This window comes from Prionailurus viverrinus, chromosome A2 (genome assembly GCF_022837055.1).
Source record: "Prionailurus viverrinus isolate Anna chromosome A2, UM_Priviv_1.0, whole genome shotgun sequence".
Lineage (NCBI taxonomy): Eukaryota > Metazoa > Chordata > Mammalia > Carnivora > Felidae > Prionailurus > Prionailurus viverrinus.
Window position 1 is genome coordinate 21,618,969 of NC_062562.1, and position 17,785 is coordinate 21,636,753.

A 17,785-nucleotide genomic window follows, 5' to 3' on the forward strand; every position below is an offset into this window, starting at 1 on the left:
GCACCCCAGGACTGGCACCCTGCAGGTATTTGCTGAGAAGACAGACAACTATCAGAGCTGTAAAAGGTCTCAAGGACCACATAGGTCAAAGCAACTCAGAGAGGTTGAGTAAGGGGCCCAGAGTGACCCAGCCCCAGGCAGTGATGAGGCAACAATCTCCCGTCAGTCAATTCTCCAGGGTCAGGAACCAGACCAATCCTCTGGAAACATCACATGGAGCCCCACATGTACGCATGCCAGAGCTCTAGCTGACCTTGAGACTGAGCTCCAGTCCATGTAGCCCGAAATCTGTACCCAGCAAGTGAGCCAGGCCTGGCACATAGTAGGACCTCAGCAAAACCAGCTGCTTGATAAAGTCAACCTCTCACCAGCTGACAATTCCCTCCATAAGTTTCAGGGCCGTCTCTAGGCCTTCATCTCTTCATCTGTAGGAAGGCCGCTAACATGGCCTGCAAGTTTCAGTGGCCTGGAGTTGGTCAACCTAACTTGGTCCTTTGCAAACAGGGGACTGCAGCAGCCCAGATCTAAGCTCTGAGATCCACTGTTAGCCCAACTAATTTTTTGTTAACCTGTTCCCAAATCACTGTGTCTCAAAGGATGGTTCCAGCCAGCCGCAGGCGGCAGAATTACCAAAAGAGGGCTTGTAAAAGCAGAGCCCAGTGGGTGCCCAGAGGTCAGAACAAGTGTCTGAGGGCCGGCCGGGGATTTGCATTTAAGGCGGCGCGTGATTCTTGCGAACAGCGAAATCCAGACAGCGTCCGACGCTTCCGCCTTCGGACACCCAAGTGTTACTTTCAGACCTCGTTTTGTTTGGCAGTAAACACACCAGGTTTCCATTACTCTAACAACACACAACTTAGTTCCTCAGAAGTACTAGCTGCCGCGAAGAACTCAGCGAGGTTCGGCTGCCCGCGTCCCACCCTTTTGTCTCGGGGAGGGGGGGGGAAGGGGCGCCGGTGCGGAAGGTGGGGCTCCTGCCTCGGCGTCCAGCCCGGGTCCTCCCGACTCACCCACTCCCGGCCCGAGGCCGCCCGGGGCTCCGGTCTGCGGCCAGGGCCGTGCGGGTCGGGGCGCGCCCCATGCTACTCACCCTCGGCAGCTGGGGCCCGGGGCGGGGGGGGGGGGGGGGGGCTGCGGCGGAGCGGCGGCGGCGGCGTCAGGGCCCTCGCCCCGCTACCCTGTAACTGGCGGCGCCGGCGCACCGCGCGCTCTCCGCGGCCTGGAGGGGAACGACGGGCGGGCAGTTCGGACCGGGTCTGCGGGCTGGCCCGAGCGCGCGTGTGCAATCCTGCACTTGGCTCACTGCTCCCACGTGTGCACGGGGTCCGGAGCGCGCCGGGACCGCCGGTGCTCTGCCCACCAGGCGCCCCGAGGCTCTGGGACGCGGCCCATTCCCGCGAGCCCCGGCAGGCGGGCCCCGGCGCTCCTACGTTGCCACCCAGAGAGGGGTCCGCCCTCGGCGCGGGCGGCGGGGCCGGGGCGGTGCTGCGGGAGGCGGGGCCCCGAGGGATGGCCCCGGGTGCGTGATAAGAGTGCGGCCGGCCGGGGGCTGAAGGGGGTTCCGCGATGTCGCTAGCGCTGCTGAGTCTGGCCGCGCTGTGCTGGGGATTGGTGTCCACGGAGCCGGTAAGCCTCCGCCCGCGCCCCTTTCCCACGTTCCCTCCCTGGAGCCCCGACCCTGACGGCGTCCGACGCCCCATCTCATGCTTGTTCTCCGAGGGCCCCCTGGAAAGGGGCACACATGCGCCCTCTGGGTCAGCCCGACACGCCGTCCTGGGCTTCAGGCTCGAGTCAGGGGCGTCGGAATCAGAGGGCCCCGGGCTCAAATGCCAGCCGGTGTTCTGGATTCGGTCATTTATGCTCACTGAGGCTCGGTGTCTTCATCTGTAGAAGGAAGACTCACTTGGGTCTAGTGAGGAACAGCGACAGGGCTTGCAAGGCAGCAGCAAAGAGCCTGGCACATGGTAGGCACTCAATATTGTTAATTGTTACGCTTGCAATCGAGGTCTGCCCACTTTTGGGTACAAGAACTGCTTCTCGGGGCGCCTGGGTGGCTCAGTCGGTGAAGCATCCGGCTTCGGCTCAGGTCATGGTCTCGGGATTCGTGGGTTCGAGCCCCGCGTCCTGCTCTGTGATGCTAGCTCAGAGCCTGGAGCCTGCTTCAGATTCTGTCAGTCTGCCTGTCTGTCTGTCTGTCTGTCTGTCTCTCTCTCTCTCTCTCTGTGCCCCTCCCATACTTATAGGGAATATTCTCTCTTTCTCTTTCTCTCTCTCAAAAATAAATAAATAAACGTTAAAAAACAAAACAAAAAAAACCCCTGCTTCTCCATTACTGCTTGCCCTTTTTTTGCCATGTTGATTGATGCTGTGCTAGGGTACCATGACCCGGAGCTAGTAATCTGTTGAACTCTGGCTGGTTTCCTTTTCTCCCCAGTGCCTCGAAGGATTGAGGGAATCTCTTGGGTCAGTAGTGAAGAAAAATCTTATGAAACAGCATTTGAAACTATATCCCTGCTCTCTTAGCATAGAGCGTAAAACATGGTGGTTACTTGTTCATGATTATGGAAAGATGAACCCCGATCATGTGCCCTGGTGCCTCCAGCTACTCTCCTTGTTGCTTTGCTTCTTCCTAAAATTTGTCTCACCAGCCCTTTGACAAGAACTCAGCTCCCACTATGGTGTCTTACTTGTTTAAAAAAATGTCTGATATTACTTGGAGTTCAGCTTTAAAAAGACAAAGATGAGGGACTAACGATTTCACCCAAACCCATATTACTCAAACCATCAAAAGTTTTACCTTCTGTCTTACGAGATGTTTGGAAATGTACAGGCTGAGAGGGATCAGACTCCAGAGCTGGTTGACTTTTTTTTTTTTTTCAACGTTTTTTATTTATTTTTGGGACAGAGAGAGACAGAGCATGAACGGGGGAGGGGCAGAGAGAGAGGGAGACACAGAATCTGAAACAGGCTCCAGGCTCTGAGCCATCAGCCCAGAGCCCGACGCGGGGCTCGAACTCACGGACCGCGAGATCGTACACCTGGCTGAAGTCGGACGCTTAACTGACTGCGCCACCCAGGTGCCCCAGAGCTGGTTGAATTTTATTGTAAAGGGTCTTGTCACTGGAACTTGCTGCTGCCTGAAAGTTAAATATTTTAGATCCAGTATTTTCTTCCAAAACAAAAGTACTGATTATTTGTTTCTTAAAATGACATGAGCCATTAACCCTAAAGGATTTAGTACTGGCCTTTTTGGGCACTAATGATCAAGAGTTTTTAAAAACTCTTTTCAAAAGATAACATGATGAAATCACAACTGCTTTTTGATTTTCTGAATAGCTAGCTCAGGTGAGTCCTTTTGTATCAGAGGAGGAATATTTTAAAGACCCTGGGACAGCACCTTGGATTGCATTCATAACTTTCTTCCATTTATCTTCTTGGCACAGCTAGTCCTTAACCTGGAGAGAATCAATAGGTTCTCTGGATGGTCCTCAAAATCTACACTTGAACATTAGAGTGGGAAGGGGTCTTTATGATGGTCTAGATCACCCCTGCTTATAGCAGGGAAAGGGGGTGAGGCACAGACAGGAGTGGAGACCCAACTCTAGTTTTTAAGTGTGGCGATGAGCAGGCTTGAGGATCTAAGTATATTGATAGCTAATCTAAGGTCTATCGTAGCCTACGATGGTCCAGCTTAGTCTCCCCTAAACTGAAGTGGAACCAGCCCAACTTTTCTCTGAAAGTTTGCCACTTGTATATTCATTTTAAGAAAAATATGGTGTTTTGTCTAATTTGGCAAATGAAGGCTTATGGTTTGCTGACATTCAACACAATACTTTGTTTCTTTCTCTCTTGCAGACCATTCAGTGTGGCTCTGAACCTGGTAGGTGTGCTAGGGAATGGGTATTTGGGGCTTTATACTGACAGAACAGTGGACTTTTAGAGGGCCCAAATCCAGGCAGTGGGTCATTGGAGACCAGGGAGAGGGTGAAACATTGCTTTGTTAGCCAACGTGGATGAAGCCTCTACCCAGCAAGGCAGAGCTCCCAGTGTTTCAGATGGGCTGGCTTCCTGGCCAGTAAGAGGGGCACAGGCAGGGCCGGAATCCCCGTTCATGGTGGAAAGTGAAGCCTGCCGCTCTGGGAGATCAAGTGCTGTGATAAGGAGGTCACTTACAGTGGAGAACAGGAAGCAGCTGTCTTAGAGAAGGAGGAGTGTTTGAGATGGTAGCCTTTGAAGAATGAGTGGGCTCCTGCCCAAGAATTGTGGATGGAAAAAGGTGAGCTGGAGGAGGGTTGGGGCCACCAGTGATTAGGAAGTGGGAGTTGTGTGGGCCAGCTGGCTGGAGTCCAGGCTGATACATGAGGGACAAGCATGTCAAATTTGCTAAATACATCCTTAAGTGCACAGGCGCATGGGGTGGTCCCAAGTGCCCTGTGGGGTGGGGCCGGAAGGTTACCAATCTCCTTGGCCATAAATCAGCCAGCACGAAGAGACGTGTGCTGCCTTAGCAGGAAGAAGAGATGAATAGGGAGCGAAGGATGGATCGGGGTGGGCCACTCAGAGGAGATGGCGTTGGGTAGGGCCAGGGAGGAGAGCGTCTTAGGCAGTTTTGCCTCTTCCCAGGACCGTCTCCAGAGTGGATGATCCAACACACTCTGACCCCAGGAGACTTGAGGGACCTCCGAGTGGAACCTGTTAGAAGCAGAGTTGCAATGGAGGACTATTCAATTTTGATGAATGTGAGCTGGGTACTCCGGGCAGATGGTAAGTCTGCATCAAGCAATAAAGTATCTACTAAAGCAGAAAAGTGCAGATTGTGTGACCCATTAATTCCACCGCTGGCAGGAACCAAACAGAATACTGTAAATACACAAGTGCACCAAAAGCCACATACTGTGGTCCCCCCTTATCTGTGGTTTTACTTTCCATGGTTTCAGTTACTCATGGTCAACCAGAGGCTGGAAGCAGACGGTCCTCCTTCTGATGTATCTTCAGAAGGTCCATAGTAGCTTAATGCTATGTCAGCACCAACCACATTCACCTCGCTTCACCTCATCACATAGAAGATGGACGAGCACAGCACAATATTTTCAGATAGAGATCACATTCACATAACTTTTATTACAGTCTGTTGTTATAATTGTTCTATTTTATTATCAACTATTGTTAATCTCTTGTTGTGCCTGATTTATAAATTAAACTTTATCATAGGTATGTGTGTATCGGAAAAAAATGTAGATAGGGTTCAGTACTCTCCACAGTTTTAGGCATCCACTGGGGGTCTTGGAACATATCCCCTGTGAGTAAGGGGGTGGGGTGCTGCTGTACTAGATTATTCTTGGTAGCATTATTCATAACAGCCAAAAAATGGAATGCATCAAATGCCTGACAGTAGAATTGGAATCACAGAACCAACCCGATGCAGCAATGAGTATGATGATCTGTCACTAAACACAGTATGGATGAATGAATCTCACAAACATAAGACACCAGATTCCAGAGTCCACATCCACATCTGAATGCAAAACTAAGTGGTTGGAAGCCACAGTAGTGGTTCTTCTTGGGTAGGGAGCAACTGACAGCACGAAGGGCATTCCTGGTGTGTTTCTCAGCCTGGGTACTGGCTACGTGAGTGTGACAACCCATCATGTGGTCTACTTATGATCTGTGTACTCTTTGGTTTGTTATATCTTGTGGAAGAAAACAGAGTAAGTGCAGAGTGATGATTTCCCTCTCCTCCGCCCCAGCCCCCAACCACCACCAAGTTTAGGAAAAGTGCTGGCTCAGGTACATTTCTGTTTCCCAAATGGCACCATGAAAGTCCTGGCGTTTCCCCCAAGGCAGCTTGCAAGTTCTTTCAATGAACCAATCCTGGGGGCCTAAAGCCCATGTCTCTGCTTTCTACCCGCTCAATTCAGTTCAATTCCATCAAGTCAGGAATTCAGGAATGCCAGGCACAGAGAGGTGAGGCGGCCACCGTTCCCACCCAGTAGGGCTCTCAGAGGACTGGGGGAGGCAAGCAGAGGGGCACAGGCTCAGTGTCAGGGGGTCCCAGAAGGAGCTGTGCTCCATCTGAATGGGGTGGAGGCAGCGGAGAGCTGGCGAGGGTCCTCAGGGAGCACTGCACCTAGGTGGTGCAGTGAGGCAGTGGCCCTACAATGAGTACAGAGTGAGCATTTGCATTTGTTAGCTGTTATTACAGGAGAGCTTGGCCTTGAAGGAGTGGTCAGCCTTCCAGGCAGGGAATAGGGGGAGGGAGGGGCAGTCAGAACAGCATGGTTTGGTGATGACACTCTGAGGGGCCTGTTCCTCTTAAAAGACACCCACGGTAGTGCAGAGCCAGAGTCCCCTTTGCAGGATCCTGTGAAATTGAGGGTTACCAGTGAGGAAGAAAGAGCTTGGGTTTTGGAGTTAAATCCATATCTGCCACTGATGAGCTTTGTAAGCTTAGGCAGTGCTCCCTGAAATCCCCCAAGCCTCACTCACCCTATCTGTAAACAGAGGACAGCAAAGGTGCCTACCTTACAGGACTGTTGTGAATATGAACTGGGATAAGGCATGTAAACCCTCCAGCATCAAGCTGGCCGCATAGTAGGTGCTAAATAAACAGCTGCCTTCTTGCCTGTCTCTGCAGCCAGCATCCGCTTGTTGAAGGCCACCAAGATCTGCGTGACAGGCAAGAGTAACCTCCAGTCCTACAGCTGCGTGAGGTGCAATTACACAGAAGCCTTCCAGACTCAGACCAGACCCTCTGGCGGCAGAGTGAGCGCGCTGAGGCACTTCGGCTAATTGTCATTAAAGCTCGCCCCTTTGCTTGGGGGGGCAGACGTGACGTGCAGTACACACAGGCTGCTCAGCAGCCACAGCTTGGAGCCTGGAGTAGGATGCCTGGGTTCAAATCCTATTTTTGGCCACTTCTGGGCTGTGTGCCGTGGGCAAGTCAGCATCTCTGGGCCTCAGTTTCCCCATCCACAAAGTGAGGGGAGCTGAACTTAAATTATATCCTGGCTCTAAAAGTTTATACTTCTCTGATTCTGTGACTTACACTGGCAAATGGTGTGAGCTCTGTTCCCGTAGTAGACATCAGCTGGAGACAGAAGTTTCAGCAGTAGGTAAAGGAATGCAATTATAAATGGAAAGGGCAGCACACAAAGGCACTACATTTCTGCGTTGCAGTGCTTTGGGAATTCAGGGGTTCTTTGCTTTGCCTTGCAGTGGACGTTTTCCTACGTAGGTTTTCCTGTGGAGCTGAACACAGTCTACTTCATTGGGGCCCACAATATCCCCAATGCAAATATGAATGAAGACAGCCCCTCCATGTCTGTGAATTTCACCTCACCAGGTAACTCCCTCACTCCTCCCTCTGTCATCCTCTGTCTTGCGGGGATGCTTGCTGTCTGGTGTGTGGTTTGGCACAGAGAGGCTGGGGTGCCTCGACAAGGCATTTGGCTTCGCCGAGTCTGGTTTCCTCGTGAGACACAGTAGTGACTATGCCTCACTCACAGAGTGGGGGAGAGGAGGAAGTCAGATAAAAAGTAGGGAAAAGCCTGTTCCTGTGTGTCAGGCACCAGCTGAGCACCTGACGTGCATCCTGTCACCAAAGCTTCCAACAGCCCTGAGGTTGTTGGATAGATGAAGACATTGAGAGCTTAAGTGACTTGCCCTGGGTTACACACACAGGAAGAGTGAAGCTGACGTCCCAACCCTGGGCCTTCTTGATCAGTGACTTTAACCATCTGCCACTAATGCAGAATGTTGTGGGTACAATGTGGGCTCCAGTGTCGGCTGGCTTCCTCACTGGCTGTGGTGTTTGAGGAGTGGCTGGGTCTCTGAGGACCCATGGACCCCAGTCGGCCCCCGGGGCTGTCAGTGAAACGCAGGTGGCACTGGGTTGAACGCTGGGTTATTTCCCCTATGCTACAGCACACAACCAGCCCTCCAGTATCACACCTTCAGGGTCACACACGGGGCTGCCGCGCGGATGAGACAGGATCGTGTGTCATGTGTAGAGGGGCCAGCATGGTGCCGGCTACAGTGGTTCCCATGCCACCCTCACCTGGGATGGGTCACCTGTTCTGTACTCCACTCCTGTCCTCTGCCTCTGGCAAGGTGTCCAAGCCAAATGGGGTAAATTTCTGATTCCTTGCTGTTCTTTGAGAGTGTGGTCCAGGGTGTTCTTTTTGCCCAACAACTTACTACATAGTAGTTTCCAGCTTTCTTGATGCGACCAAACCCCATTTTAAAAAACATAAATGTCTTATTTTGGAGTAATTTTAGCTTTACAGAAAAGTTGCAAAGATAATACAAAGAACTGTGTGGATGTCCAAAGGATCCCCATATAGCTCTCAGGCAGTTTCCCCCATCATTCATTCACCTTTGATGTCACCGTGGTACGTTTATCAAAGCTAAGAAACCAACATGGGTACATCCCTATTAACTAAACTCCAGACTTTATTTGGATGTCACCTGCTTTTCCATGAATGCCCTCTTTCTGTGCCAGTCCCATTTAGTCCTCGTGTCCCTCGGTCTCCTCTGGTAACAGGTTTGAGTCTTCCTTTGTTCTTCAGGACCTTGACAATCTAGGGTGCCGGCCAGGCATCCTGCAGAACGTCCCCTAGTCTGGGTTTGTCTGATATTTGTCTCCTGATTAGATTGGGGGTGTGAGTTTTTGGAGAGACAGTGCAGAGGTCGAGTGTCCTTGTCCTCGCTTCCTATCAGGGGCGGGTGACATACACACCACGTCACTGGTCATGTTCACCATCGTCACTTGGTTAAGTGGTACCTGCCAGGCATCTCCCTTGTAAATCTACTGATTTTCCATTTCTCTACTATGACTTTTTTAAAAAAGCAAATGACTAAATGTCCCCCTATTCTGGGGTAGGGGTGTGGGGTGGATTGAGTTCCACTTCCTGGAAGAGGCGGTATTTACATATATTATCAAACCTTTTCAAAGGTTCAAGTCTTCTCCCGGGGATCATAGATACTATTCTGATAAAGGTTGTATTTAAATTAGACTCTGGTTATCACTTCGTGGGTAGTCTTCTGTTTAACCACCAAATGCCAAATGTTAGCGTCCCATTTAAATTTGCTATCTTACCTCACATCTTGAGTATTCTGGCAGTTTGTTACAAGTGTGGTAAGCATGTGTGCATGTGTGCTTGCTGGTGAGGGAGTGAAGCAGAGATCCCTTTTTCTAACGTAAAAACTTCCATTCAAATCTCCAGGCTGCCTAGACCACATAATGAAATACCAAAAAAAGTGCATCAAGGCAGGTAAGTAAATACATGCTTGCTTTTGTCATTAGAGGAAACTGGAGCCAGCACAACCCAATCCATCTTCCATGAAGAAACTGAGGCCCAGAGCAGGGGAGTTCTGTGTCCAAGTTGCACGGAGAGGGCTGATCCCTGGCCAGCACTCCTGGCCAGCACTGTGCCGACTCAGTCAAGCAGCCTGTCCAGAGAAGGACCTATTCTGAGTAGGTTTAGGTAGTGAGCCAACAGTCAGAGAAAAACACCCGCTGTACAAACTGCACTTACAGTGGTGCTGATTGGAGGCCCTTCCTGACTGGAGGGGAATCTGTAAGTCCTTCCACTGACCTCTGGCCCTGGGGGCCCTGGGGGCCCTCTGGCCCTGGGGGCCCTGGGGGCCCAAACCTTCCATTTGGATTAGCAAGCATTCGAGGTGGGAGTGTTAGCTAAAGTAATGACCTCAAAGCATATTCTCAACTTGTGTCTTCACTGGAGTTCACCTCTCACAGGCTAAACTATTAGAATCTGCCTCTACCCTTGGAGTTTTGAAATAAGTATCTTGAGGATAATCAGTCCTAAGTGTCCGATTTCCAAGGATTTTACAAGGGTGCTTGTAAATTTCTGGGTAATACAGTCTTATGATGCTAATGAGGCTAGTGGCACATGAGGGAACCAATCCCCATCTTTTACGCACCCCCAACCCAGCGGACATCCCTGTGCACCCCATCAGACTGAACTGCACACAGACTCCTTCGTGGAAGGCAGACTTGGAGCTTTATGCTTCCTTTCTTGCCTCCCACCAAAAGAGATCTGGATTGTGGAGGGCACAGTGGGTGTGGGGAGCTCTGAGGGCCTTCCATCAGTCCTAGACCCCCCCTCCAAAGACGGTTCTGAGCTAGGGCCTGACATGCTCTCCCCCATGGGGAAAACACCACACACTCCCATCTCTTCTGTTCCTGGAAATTAACCTGGTACTGATTTGCAAGTCCCAAAAATCAAACAACTGACTTTGTCTCACTGAGTAGGCCTGTCAGGGTATCCACTCGCTCTATAACCTTAAACATGTCTTCTGGCCTGGGGCTCCTCCTCCCCATCCTGGAAAGGAAAAAATGCTGACCTCAACCCTTAACTCAAAATGGATGTTGAGAATTGAAGGGAGTAGTAGAACCCCATCTGTGCCTCCAACACCACCCCCCGCCCCCAGCCCAGGGAAGCTATCTCAGCAAAGTGGTGATATGGGGCCCCTAAACTTTCTTGGGCAGCAGGTACTTTGCGATGCTGGGAGCAAGGACTAGTAAAAGGTACACTGTGCAGAGAGCCCTTGGATGCACGCATGCCAGAGAACTTAGATATGTTTTGGCCAAGCCCTTTGGGAGACTTAAATGAGGGGCAGTTTGCAACACCGTCCATGTGATTCTCTCTGGACTCAGGAAGTCTGTGGGATCCCAACGTCACTGCCTGTAAGAAGAACAAGACGGTGGTGGAAGTGAATTTTACAACCAGCCCCCTTGGAAACAAATACATGGCTCTCATCCAAAATCGCATTGTAATCGGGTTTTCTAACGTGCTGGAGGTACCTCTTCCCTTCGTTTCCTAACACCACCCCCAGCCTTGCTCACCTTGCTGACGAGGAAAATGCAGGTCCCCTAGGATTCCCTGGACAGGCTCTCCATTGTAACGGCACAGGCGGGTGGGTCCCTGATCTAGGTGTGCGGGGCTGTTTTGACTCCTTTAACAAATGAACACAAGTCCCTGGGAACATCCCTGCAACTGTCCCTGGGAATCTAAAACCAACCAGAGGTAGACGTATCCAAAGTAAGAAATGAATGCTTATTCACGCAGAGTCTGAGGAGTTGAGTCAGTTTGGGAAGAGCAGTCTTTTCACTGGCAATCTTGGTTCTCACTCCCCTGGCTCATGATTCTCCATGCTGTCTCATTCAATCTGCCCCAGAACAAACCCCCAACGCGAACTTCTGTGGTGATCCCGGTGACTGGGGAGAGTGAAGGTGCTATGGTCCAGGTAAGGCTCACCGAGACGTCCGCGAGGGCAGGGGCGCTGGGGGACTGGCTGCTGCTACACAGGCCACCGGTCACGGGCGCTGATGAGCTCCCACCCCCGGTTCGCTTCTGCCGGCTGCCCGCACTAAGCAACAAGTGGGGAACCCTTGCCTCATTCGTTATGGAGGCAAAGGTGGAAGCAAACCTTCGGGCCATGATCCCTTTTGCTTTTATTAGTGGCTATTGACTTTCCGTTTTAGTCACAGAGCCTCAGAGAACTTCCGAGACAGGAGTACCATTTAATTTTCCCAAGTTTCGGTTTTAACTGCAAAATGAAGCAACAAAGGATTTAAAATCAGAAGGTTTGGGTTTCGAGCAGCGTATGAACTTTGAAGGGCAGCTGCCTGTCCTCTCGGCATGAGTCTAGTCAGCTGGAAAACAGGAAGCTGGCCCGGACAGATGCTCTCAGGTCTCTTTCAGCTCCGAGTTTATGATGTGGGGACATGGAGGGTCATAGAGGGACACAGCCACACCCAAGGCATAAGGAGCTTTTGTTTTTCATTCCCTGGAACATAAAGGTAGCACTCAGGCACGCCAGAGGGAGCAGATACCTGTCTGCATATTGTGACTGCACCCCTTTTCCAGGGAACCAGACTTTCCTAGTCCTGGAGGATATATCTGTCAATAGGAGCTCTACTGCTCCGGGTTGTTTTTTTTTTTTTTTAGAGGAAATATTTGTATATGTATTAGGCTGTGACCTAACCCTTTTAGATAAGGAAGCCAACATGTTAGCAACATGTACAAAGTTTACATTCACAATTCAGGAGTCAGGTGTTTGGTCTCAGGTTGCTGGTTTGGATTTTAGGGCTTTGTTATGGAAGTGTGACCAAGGCAAAAAATGTGTTTTGTTTTTTTTTTTCACCCTATTACAATGCTGGGGTGGGGGTGCGGTTCAAACCAGGAGAGAAAGGGGGGAGACATTTTGGTGGGAGTAGGCATTATGCTGAGCTTCTGCTCTGAAGCATGATGCGAGCTTCCCAAGCCTCTTGTTTTTCCCTCAGCTGACTCCGTATTTCCATACTTGTGGCAATGACTGCATCCGACGCAAAGGAACAGTTGTGCTTTGCCCACAGACTGGCATCTCCTTCCCGCTGGATGGTCGTAAGTGCCCAGCCATTTGTGCAGGGTGATCAGAGAGGTTCAGGGCCTGAGAGGCCCAGCAGCACTACCCCATTCAATACGGGCCAGGGTGGGCATGCACCTGCAGGAGGGTGCAGGAGCCCCTGCTGTGTACACGGTGAGGGGCTGGGGTGCAGGGGAAGATGTCCACACCACCGTGCCAGAGGCCCTGACAGCTGATCGGGAATGGGGGCTTCATTTGCGAATCCACCACAAGATCCTTTATGAAACAGGATGCACACAAGAAGGGGGAAAAATAAACAGCGCAGAATGGATGTTCATTGTGCTACAAGGACCTACTGAAAAGTCAGTGACGCTAAAGGACTGAGTCCATGAGGGAATGTGCATTTCACCGCACTGTGATTTTCTTACCAGCCTCAGTGGCCCGGCCTGTTCCTGTAATTTGATATGGTCACTCAGCCACAAATTAGCAATATTGGCCCCCAAAGACACACCTCATTGATGCCTGACAGCAGCATATTTGGGGAAAATGTCCTTCTGGATTTAGAGATGGTAGTTCTCTTATTACAGACAGACAAATGTTCCCAGAACTAGCCCGGGCTGGAGTCAAAAGTTGCAAAGTGTTACTCTCAGAAACTCAGCCCAACAAACTGACAACCTAGGTGCCTAACAGTCCTGACTTCTGTGTGGGCACAGTGCCTATGGATTCCTGAGCTTACCTGACAGATATTCCTGTGGGAGGTGGCATTACCCACCGTGTTTGTCAGTCTAACAAAACAGCCTTGAAAAATGGCATCTGTGTGTCCCATGTATTAAGTAATCACACTGAGAATAACATCAATTCATCAAAGAACAAAAAACCTGAATGCAAACTCTGGTTACCAGGGTGAAAATGCCTGTATGTAAGTGCAGTAAGAAGCCAAAATGATTTTGGCAGAACTTTAACCTCCTGGGTCCCATATCCCTTTTGAGAATCTAACAAATGGCCTGGACACTCTACGGAAAAATGCACCAATCTGCAGACCCCCTAGAGATCTACTGACCCTTGGTGTTAATAGGAATCTAAACTTCGGGGCACCTGGGTGGCTCAGTCAGTTAAGTGTCCGACTTCGGCTCAGGTCATGATCTCGCGGTTCACGAGTTCGAGCCCCGCGTTGGGCTCTGTGCTGACAGCTCGGAGCCTGGAGCCTGCTTCCGATTCTGTGCCTCCCTCTCTCTGACCCTGCCCCCATTCATGCTCTGTCTCTCTCTGTGTCTCTCTGTCTCAAAAATAAATAAACGTTAAAAAAAAAAAAAGAAAGAAATCTAAACTGCTACAGAGTATAGAGTAAAAATCTTGTTTCCAAATAGGAGATAAATTTGGCTTTGTTTTGCTGAAAGTAAATCAACTTTGTTTTCTCCAGGCAGAAGCATGATGGGTGGCTGGCAGCCTTTCCTCCTCCCAGCCCTGCTGGGGGCCACAGCATTGCTGGCGGCTGGGATCTACGTAATATGGAGGCACAGTAAGTGTTATGATTAGTTCTTTAAAGAAACCTGAATGAGGAAATAACAGTGAATTTTTTAAAAGATTCCTCCAGAAGCAGTTACATTTTGGCATCAAGGCAAGAGCACTGATGTAATGCCCTAGAACTCTCCAAAAATACTGATAATGATGACTTAGTCACAACCACCAAGGCAAAGGAGGGATGGGGACCTCTCGATCCGGTGACTACCACCGGTTTCATTTTTACCATTGGGGCACCTATAAGCACTACAATGGGCACAAGACAGCGAATAGCGAATTGCATTTTTGCCTGTAACAGGTACTCCAAGCTAGTTCCTACTTTTTAAAAATAATTGTCCCATAGCATAAGAACAACACTCACTTGAATTCGTGTACCTCAGGGTCCTTGCCAACTCTTTAAACATCAAGAACTTAAATACAGAAGTCAGAGTATTTATACAGATACACGCGAGAAGGAAGCCCACTGCTTCTCCTTTTACCGTATGAGTCCTTCGTGATGTTGTGGACAGAACAAGATTAATCTCATAACCTAAGTAAGAAAGCCATGTGGAACCCTGACCTTGGGAATACTTCTATTCAGGGGATATGATCTGGCCTGTATTAGTTATAGTACTTTCATATGTAGTTTCTGTTCTGTAGCACGTACAGAATTCCAGTCAAGTTCCAGCTGAAATGGAGTACCAGTTAACCTAACACAACTACACAAAGACTACCATTTGCAGGCATCAGATGGATCAATTACTGAGTTGACTTAATTCAAAATGTGATGTGAAGGGCACAGGTCAGGTAGCCCTGTTTATATAGGACACTATGTAATACTGGTTAGAACCACCCACCTAAAACAAAGTACCTCCAACCTAAACAGTTTCTGTGACTTCATTTGAAAAGATATGGGTTAAGAAGACTGACGTAGTGATGGGGACTTGAAAATACATCATTTAGAGCATCTTGAAGGTTGTGTTGAGCATCAGTGTGTTTCAGGTGGTATGTTCAAAAGGAACATTGGGGGGGTATTTTCCTTGCTGGCAGTAACAACGTCCCTGGTGCTCAGCCAATATTCCCTCGCTGGGGTTCATTTACTAGTGGTGGTTCAGATTAGAGTGACGGCCTGCTGTGTGCCGTTCCTAGCTAACAAATGCTCTCTTCCCCCCACAGAAAGGATCAAGAAGGCCTCCTTCCCTACTGCCACCCTCCTGGCCCCCATTAAGGTTCTTGTGGTTTACCCATCTGAAATATGCTTCCATCACACAGTGTGTCACTTCACTGAATTTCTTCAAAACCACTGCAGAAGCGAGGTTATTCTTGAAGAGTGGCAGAAAAAGAAAATAGCGGAGATGGGTCCAGTGCAGTGGCTTACCACTCAGAAGAAAGCAGTGGATAAAATCATTTTCCTACTTTCCAATGACGTCAACACCATGTGTGATAGTACCTGTGACAAGAGTGAGGGCAGCCCCCATGAGAACTCCCAAGACCTGTTCCCCCTTGCCTTTAACCTCTTCTGCAGCGATCTGAGAAACCAGACTCCCCTTCACAAATACATGGTGGTCTATTTTAGAGAGGCAGATACCAAAGATGAGTACAGTGCGCTCAGTGTCTGCCCCAAGTACTGCCTCATGAAGGATGCTCCTGCTTTCTGTACAGAACTTCTCCGTGTCGAGCAGCACATGTGAGCGGGAAAGAGGCTGACAGCCTGTTCCATGTAGGCCACCCAGAAGTGAGGGGCCCTGAAGCCTTCCTACTCCTCCACATTATAGGGGGAAAGCATCTCAGGATTCTCAAGTTTCTGTATGGACTACGTGCAGGGAGGATTTTACATACACCTGCTTTATTTAGCAATAGGAATATAGGGAGGATTCATAACTAAGTACATATGCCTTAGCTTAATCAAAACTTTCATGCCAATAAAACTGTTATAAATACTAACTACTGTAGCGTTAACTAAAGGACAGAAACTAAATTTATAATTATAAAGCTAAATCAAAATCAAGGAGAGTAATAATGCAAAATTATAACCATTTTGATAATGCAGTGATAAAGCATCTTCCAGCCAAACATCCAATCTTGAACAGTCCATGCACTGCACTGTAGGTAAAACTTTACTTCTGTAACCTTCTAAACTTAATGAGTATCAAATTTAAGAAGGCTTCACTAATTCACTCAAGTAACTTCATAGGTGAAAAACCCTCTATTACATACAAAAACTATTTTAAAAAAACAGAATAGGGAATAACGAGCTGAACTCATCTCTGTTGGCCAGATAACATAGCATACAGGTAACTGCTCATACTATTTGGCACTTGTATAGGACCTCTCTGAACTAATTCATGACCTGTCTGATTCTTGTACAGGTGACTTTTAACATGGACACCAATATACATTACTTGCAGACCTCCTATCAACTTTTGCCCAAAGTTACCTATTAGAGGTCACGTCAAGAGTTCAGTTTCTTGGTTATTATGTTAACTTTTCATGTTCAAAACACAAATTGTTCCTGCTCTTTAGAAAGTTAGCCCTCTTGAAGTAGTCTTTTATAAATCAGTTATAATGGTTTAAATTACCATAGAGTTCCAGGACATAGAAATGTATGATATTTTAAGTCTTCCAACTTCTTTCTCTAAAAGCATCTTTTTAATGCAGAGGTTACCAAAGGGCTATATATATTATTTATATTTATGTTATGCCCATTTTTCTAAGATTGCTGGTCTTTCACACATGCAATCCTGTATCTGCTCTAGAACGTGGCTGTTTCAGGTGGATGACTGTTAAAATATATTCGTGAAGTGTCAAAACTATCCTTAAAGGGCCATGCCACCCCTTCTAATACATGTCTTATGGATAAAATAAAAACCAAAATAAGGAAGCACAGAGTGAAAACTCACCATGTTCAGCTCCCCAAGCAGATACTTAGTAATGGCTGAGACAATATGTTTAATGTGGTTAAGCTCACTTGTCATGATCTGTTTTCATGGTGCTTAATAAAGTGCTGGTAAAAGAAGACAGACATGGCTTATGTCTAAACTTGGATCAGAAACCAACTTCCTCTGAATCAACATCTACCAGTTATAACAACAATATGTTATTATGTAAAAAAAAAGATTATGAACAAAACTAACATTTTGCTTTTGGAATTAGGTAGCCACTAATAAATTGTGTTGAAACAGCCCAGATACATAAATAAGATCAATATTGTATATTTTGTCAAAAAAAAAAAAATAACACATAATTTTCAAATTGAAGGCACACATCTTCAATAGTACCAACATGTTAAAGTTGTTTTCTTATACTGGTGGGCTCTTCCCTGTTCCTGACCTACTGAGCAGGTATGTAAGATGCTTCCATTTATGCAAATGATCTGGTACCAGCATTTCTCCACATCCTAAGACTTCTAACCACCCTTATTCTCTTTTTCTATATTCCACTCTTCCTTCTATCTCTTATCCATCCCTACTTCTGTCTCTCTGTCCCCCTCCATCTCCAGTTCTGGATGAGCAGATGGTGGGAGCAGGTACCCAGCAGGGGGTGGCAGGGATCCAGGACTCTCCCAGGCCCCCAGGTCTCTGAGCCTCTAGTGCTGTGCTTGCTGACTGACTCCCATCTCCAGACAATGCCTTCTCTTCCTGGGGCCAGGAAGGCTTCACCAAGGCCTGGACCACTGGTGCTACTAGCTATCTGTACTGAGATTTTGCTTCAGATTGCTCACAGATTAAGGTCAAATAATCATACTGGGCACAAAGAGCTCCAAGACCTTTCTCTTCGTTCCTCAGGTATAGGAAAACTTGGGGGCTCAATGACTAAGTTAGTAGTAATTACAACAGAAGTTAACTTGAAATTATACCTGAATTATTTCTATTTGGCTTTAGGAAGGAAATGAATTTTCCTTCTCAGTTTTTGTTGT

The 17,785-nt window shown here is 48.4% G+C and overlaps 2 protein-coding genes across 5 annotated transcripts in view; one reads left to right on the forward strand and one right to left on the reverse strand.

Moving 5' to 3' along the window:
* CHDH (choline dehydrogenase) overlaps window positions 1–1,202 on the reverse strand; it is a 40,148-nt gene extending 38,946 nt beyond the window's left edge. For both annotated transcript variants that reach the window (XM_047850444.1, XM_047850443.1), the window contains exon 1: window positions 1,091–1,202. The gene's annotated coding sequence lies outside the window, so the exon portion shown is untranslated. The remainder of the gene's footprint in view (window positions 1–1,090) is intronic.
* On the forward strand, window positions 835–17,141 carry IL17RB (interleukin 17 receptor B). Of its 3 annotated transcripts, XM_047850447.1 has the most exons (12): window positions 1,439–1,626; window positions 1,891–1,964; window positions 3,856–3,880; window positions 4,624–4,764; window positions 6,635–6,762; window positions 7,216–7,342; window positions 9,225–9,272; window positions 10,679–10,821; window positions 11,200–11,268; window positions 12,308–12,407; window positions 13,790–13,888; window positions 15,046–17,141. In XM_047850447.1, the coding sequence occupies exons 2-12, from the start codon at window positions 1,962–1,964 to the stop codon at window positions 15,558–15,560; spliced, it is 1,398 nt and encodes a 465-aa protein (XP_047706403.1). In that variant the 5' UTR covers window positions 1,439–1,626; window positions 1,891–1,961; the 3' UTR covers window positions 15,561–17,141. The 3 variants fall into 3 exon arrangements, with proteins under 3 accessions (XP_047706404.1, XP_047706403.1, XP_047706402.1); XM_047850448.1 differs by lacking the exons at window positions 1,439–1,626; window positions 1,891–1,964 and adding an exon at window positions 835–899; XM_047850446.1 differs by lacking the exon at window positions 1,891–1,964.
* The last annotated feature ends 644 nt before the right edge of the window (window positions 17,142–17,785 follow it).

Excerpts from the sequence above, each read along its gene's own strand:
- IL17RB (XM_047850446.1), top strand. The coding sequence starts at position 1,567 with ATGTCGCTAGCGCTGCTGAGTCTGGCCGCGCTGTGCTGGGGATTGGTG. Across the intron at positions 4,765-6,634 it reads CTGGGTACTCCGGGCAGATG|CCAGCATCCGCTTGTTGAAG; the intron begins GTAAGTCTGCAT and ends CTGTCTCTGCAG. Across the intron at positions 10,822-11,199 it reads GGTTTTCTAACGTGCTGGAG|AACAAACCCCCAACGCGAAC; the intron begins GTACCTCTTCCC and ends AATCTGCCCCAG.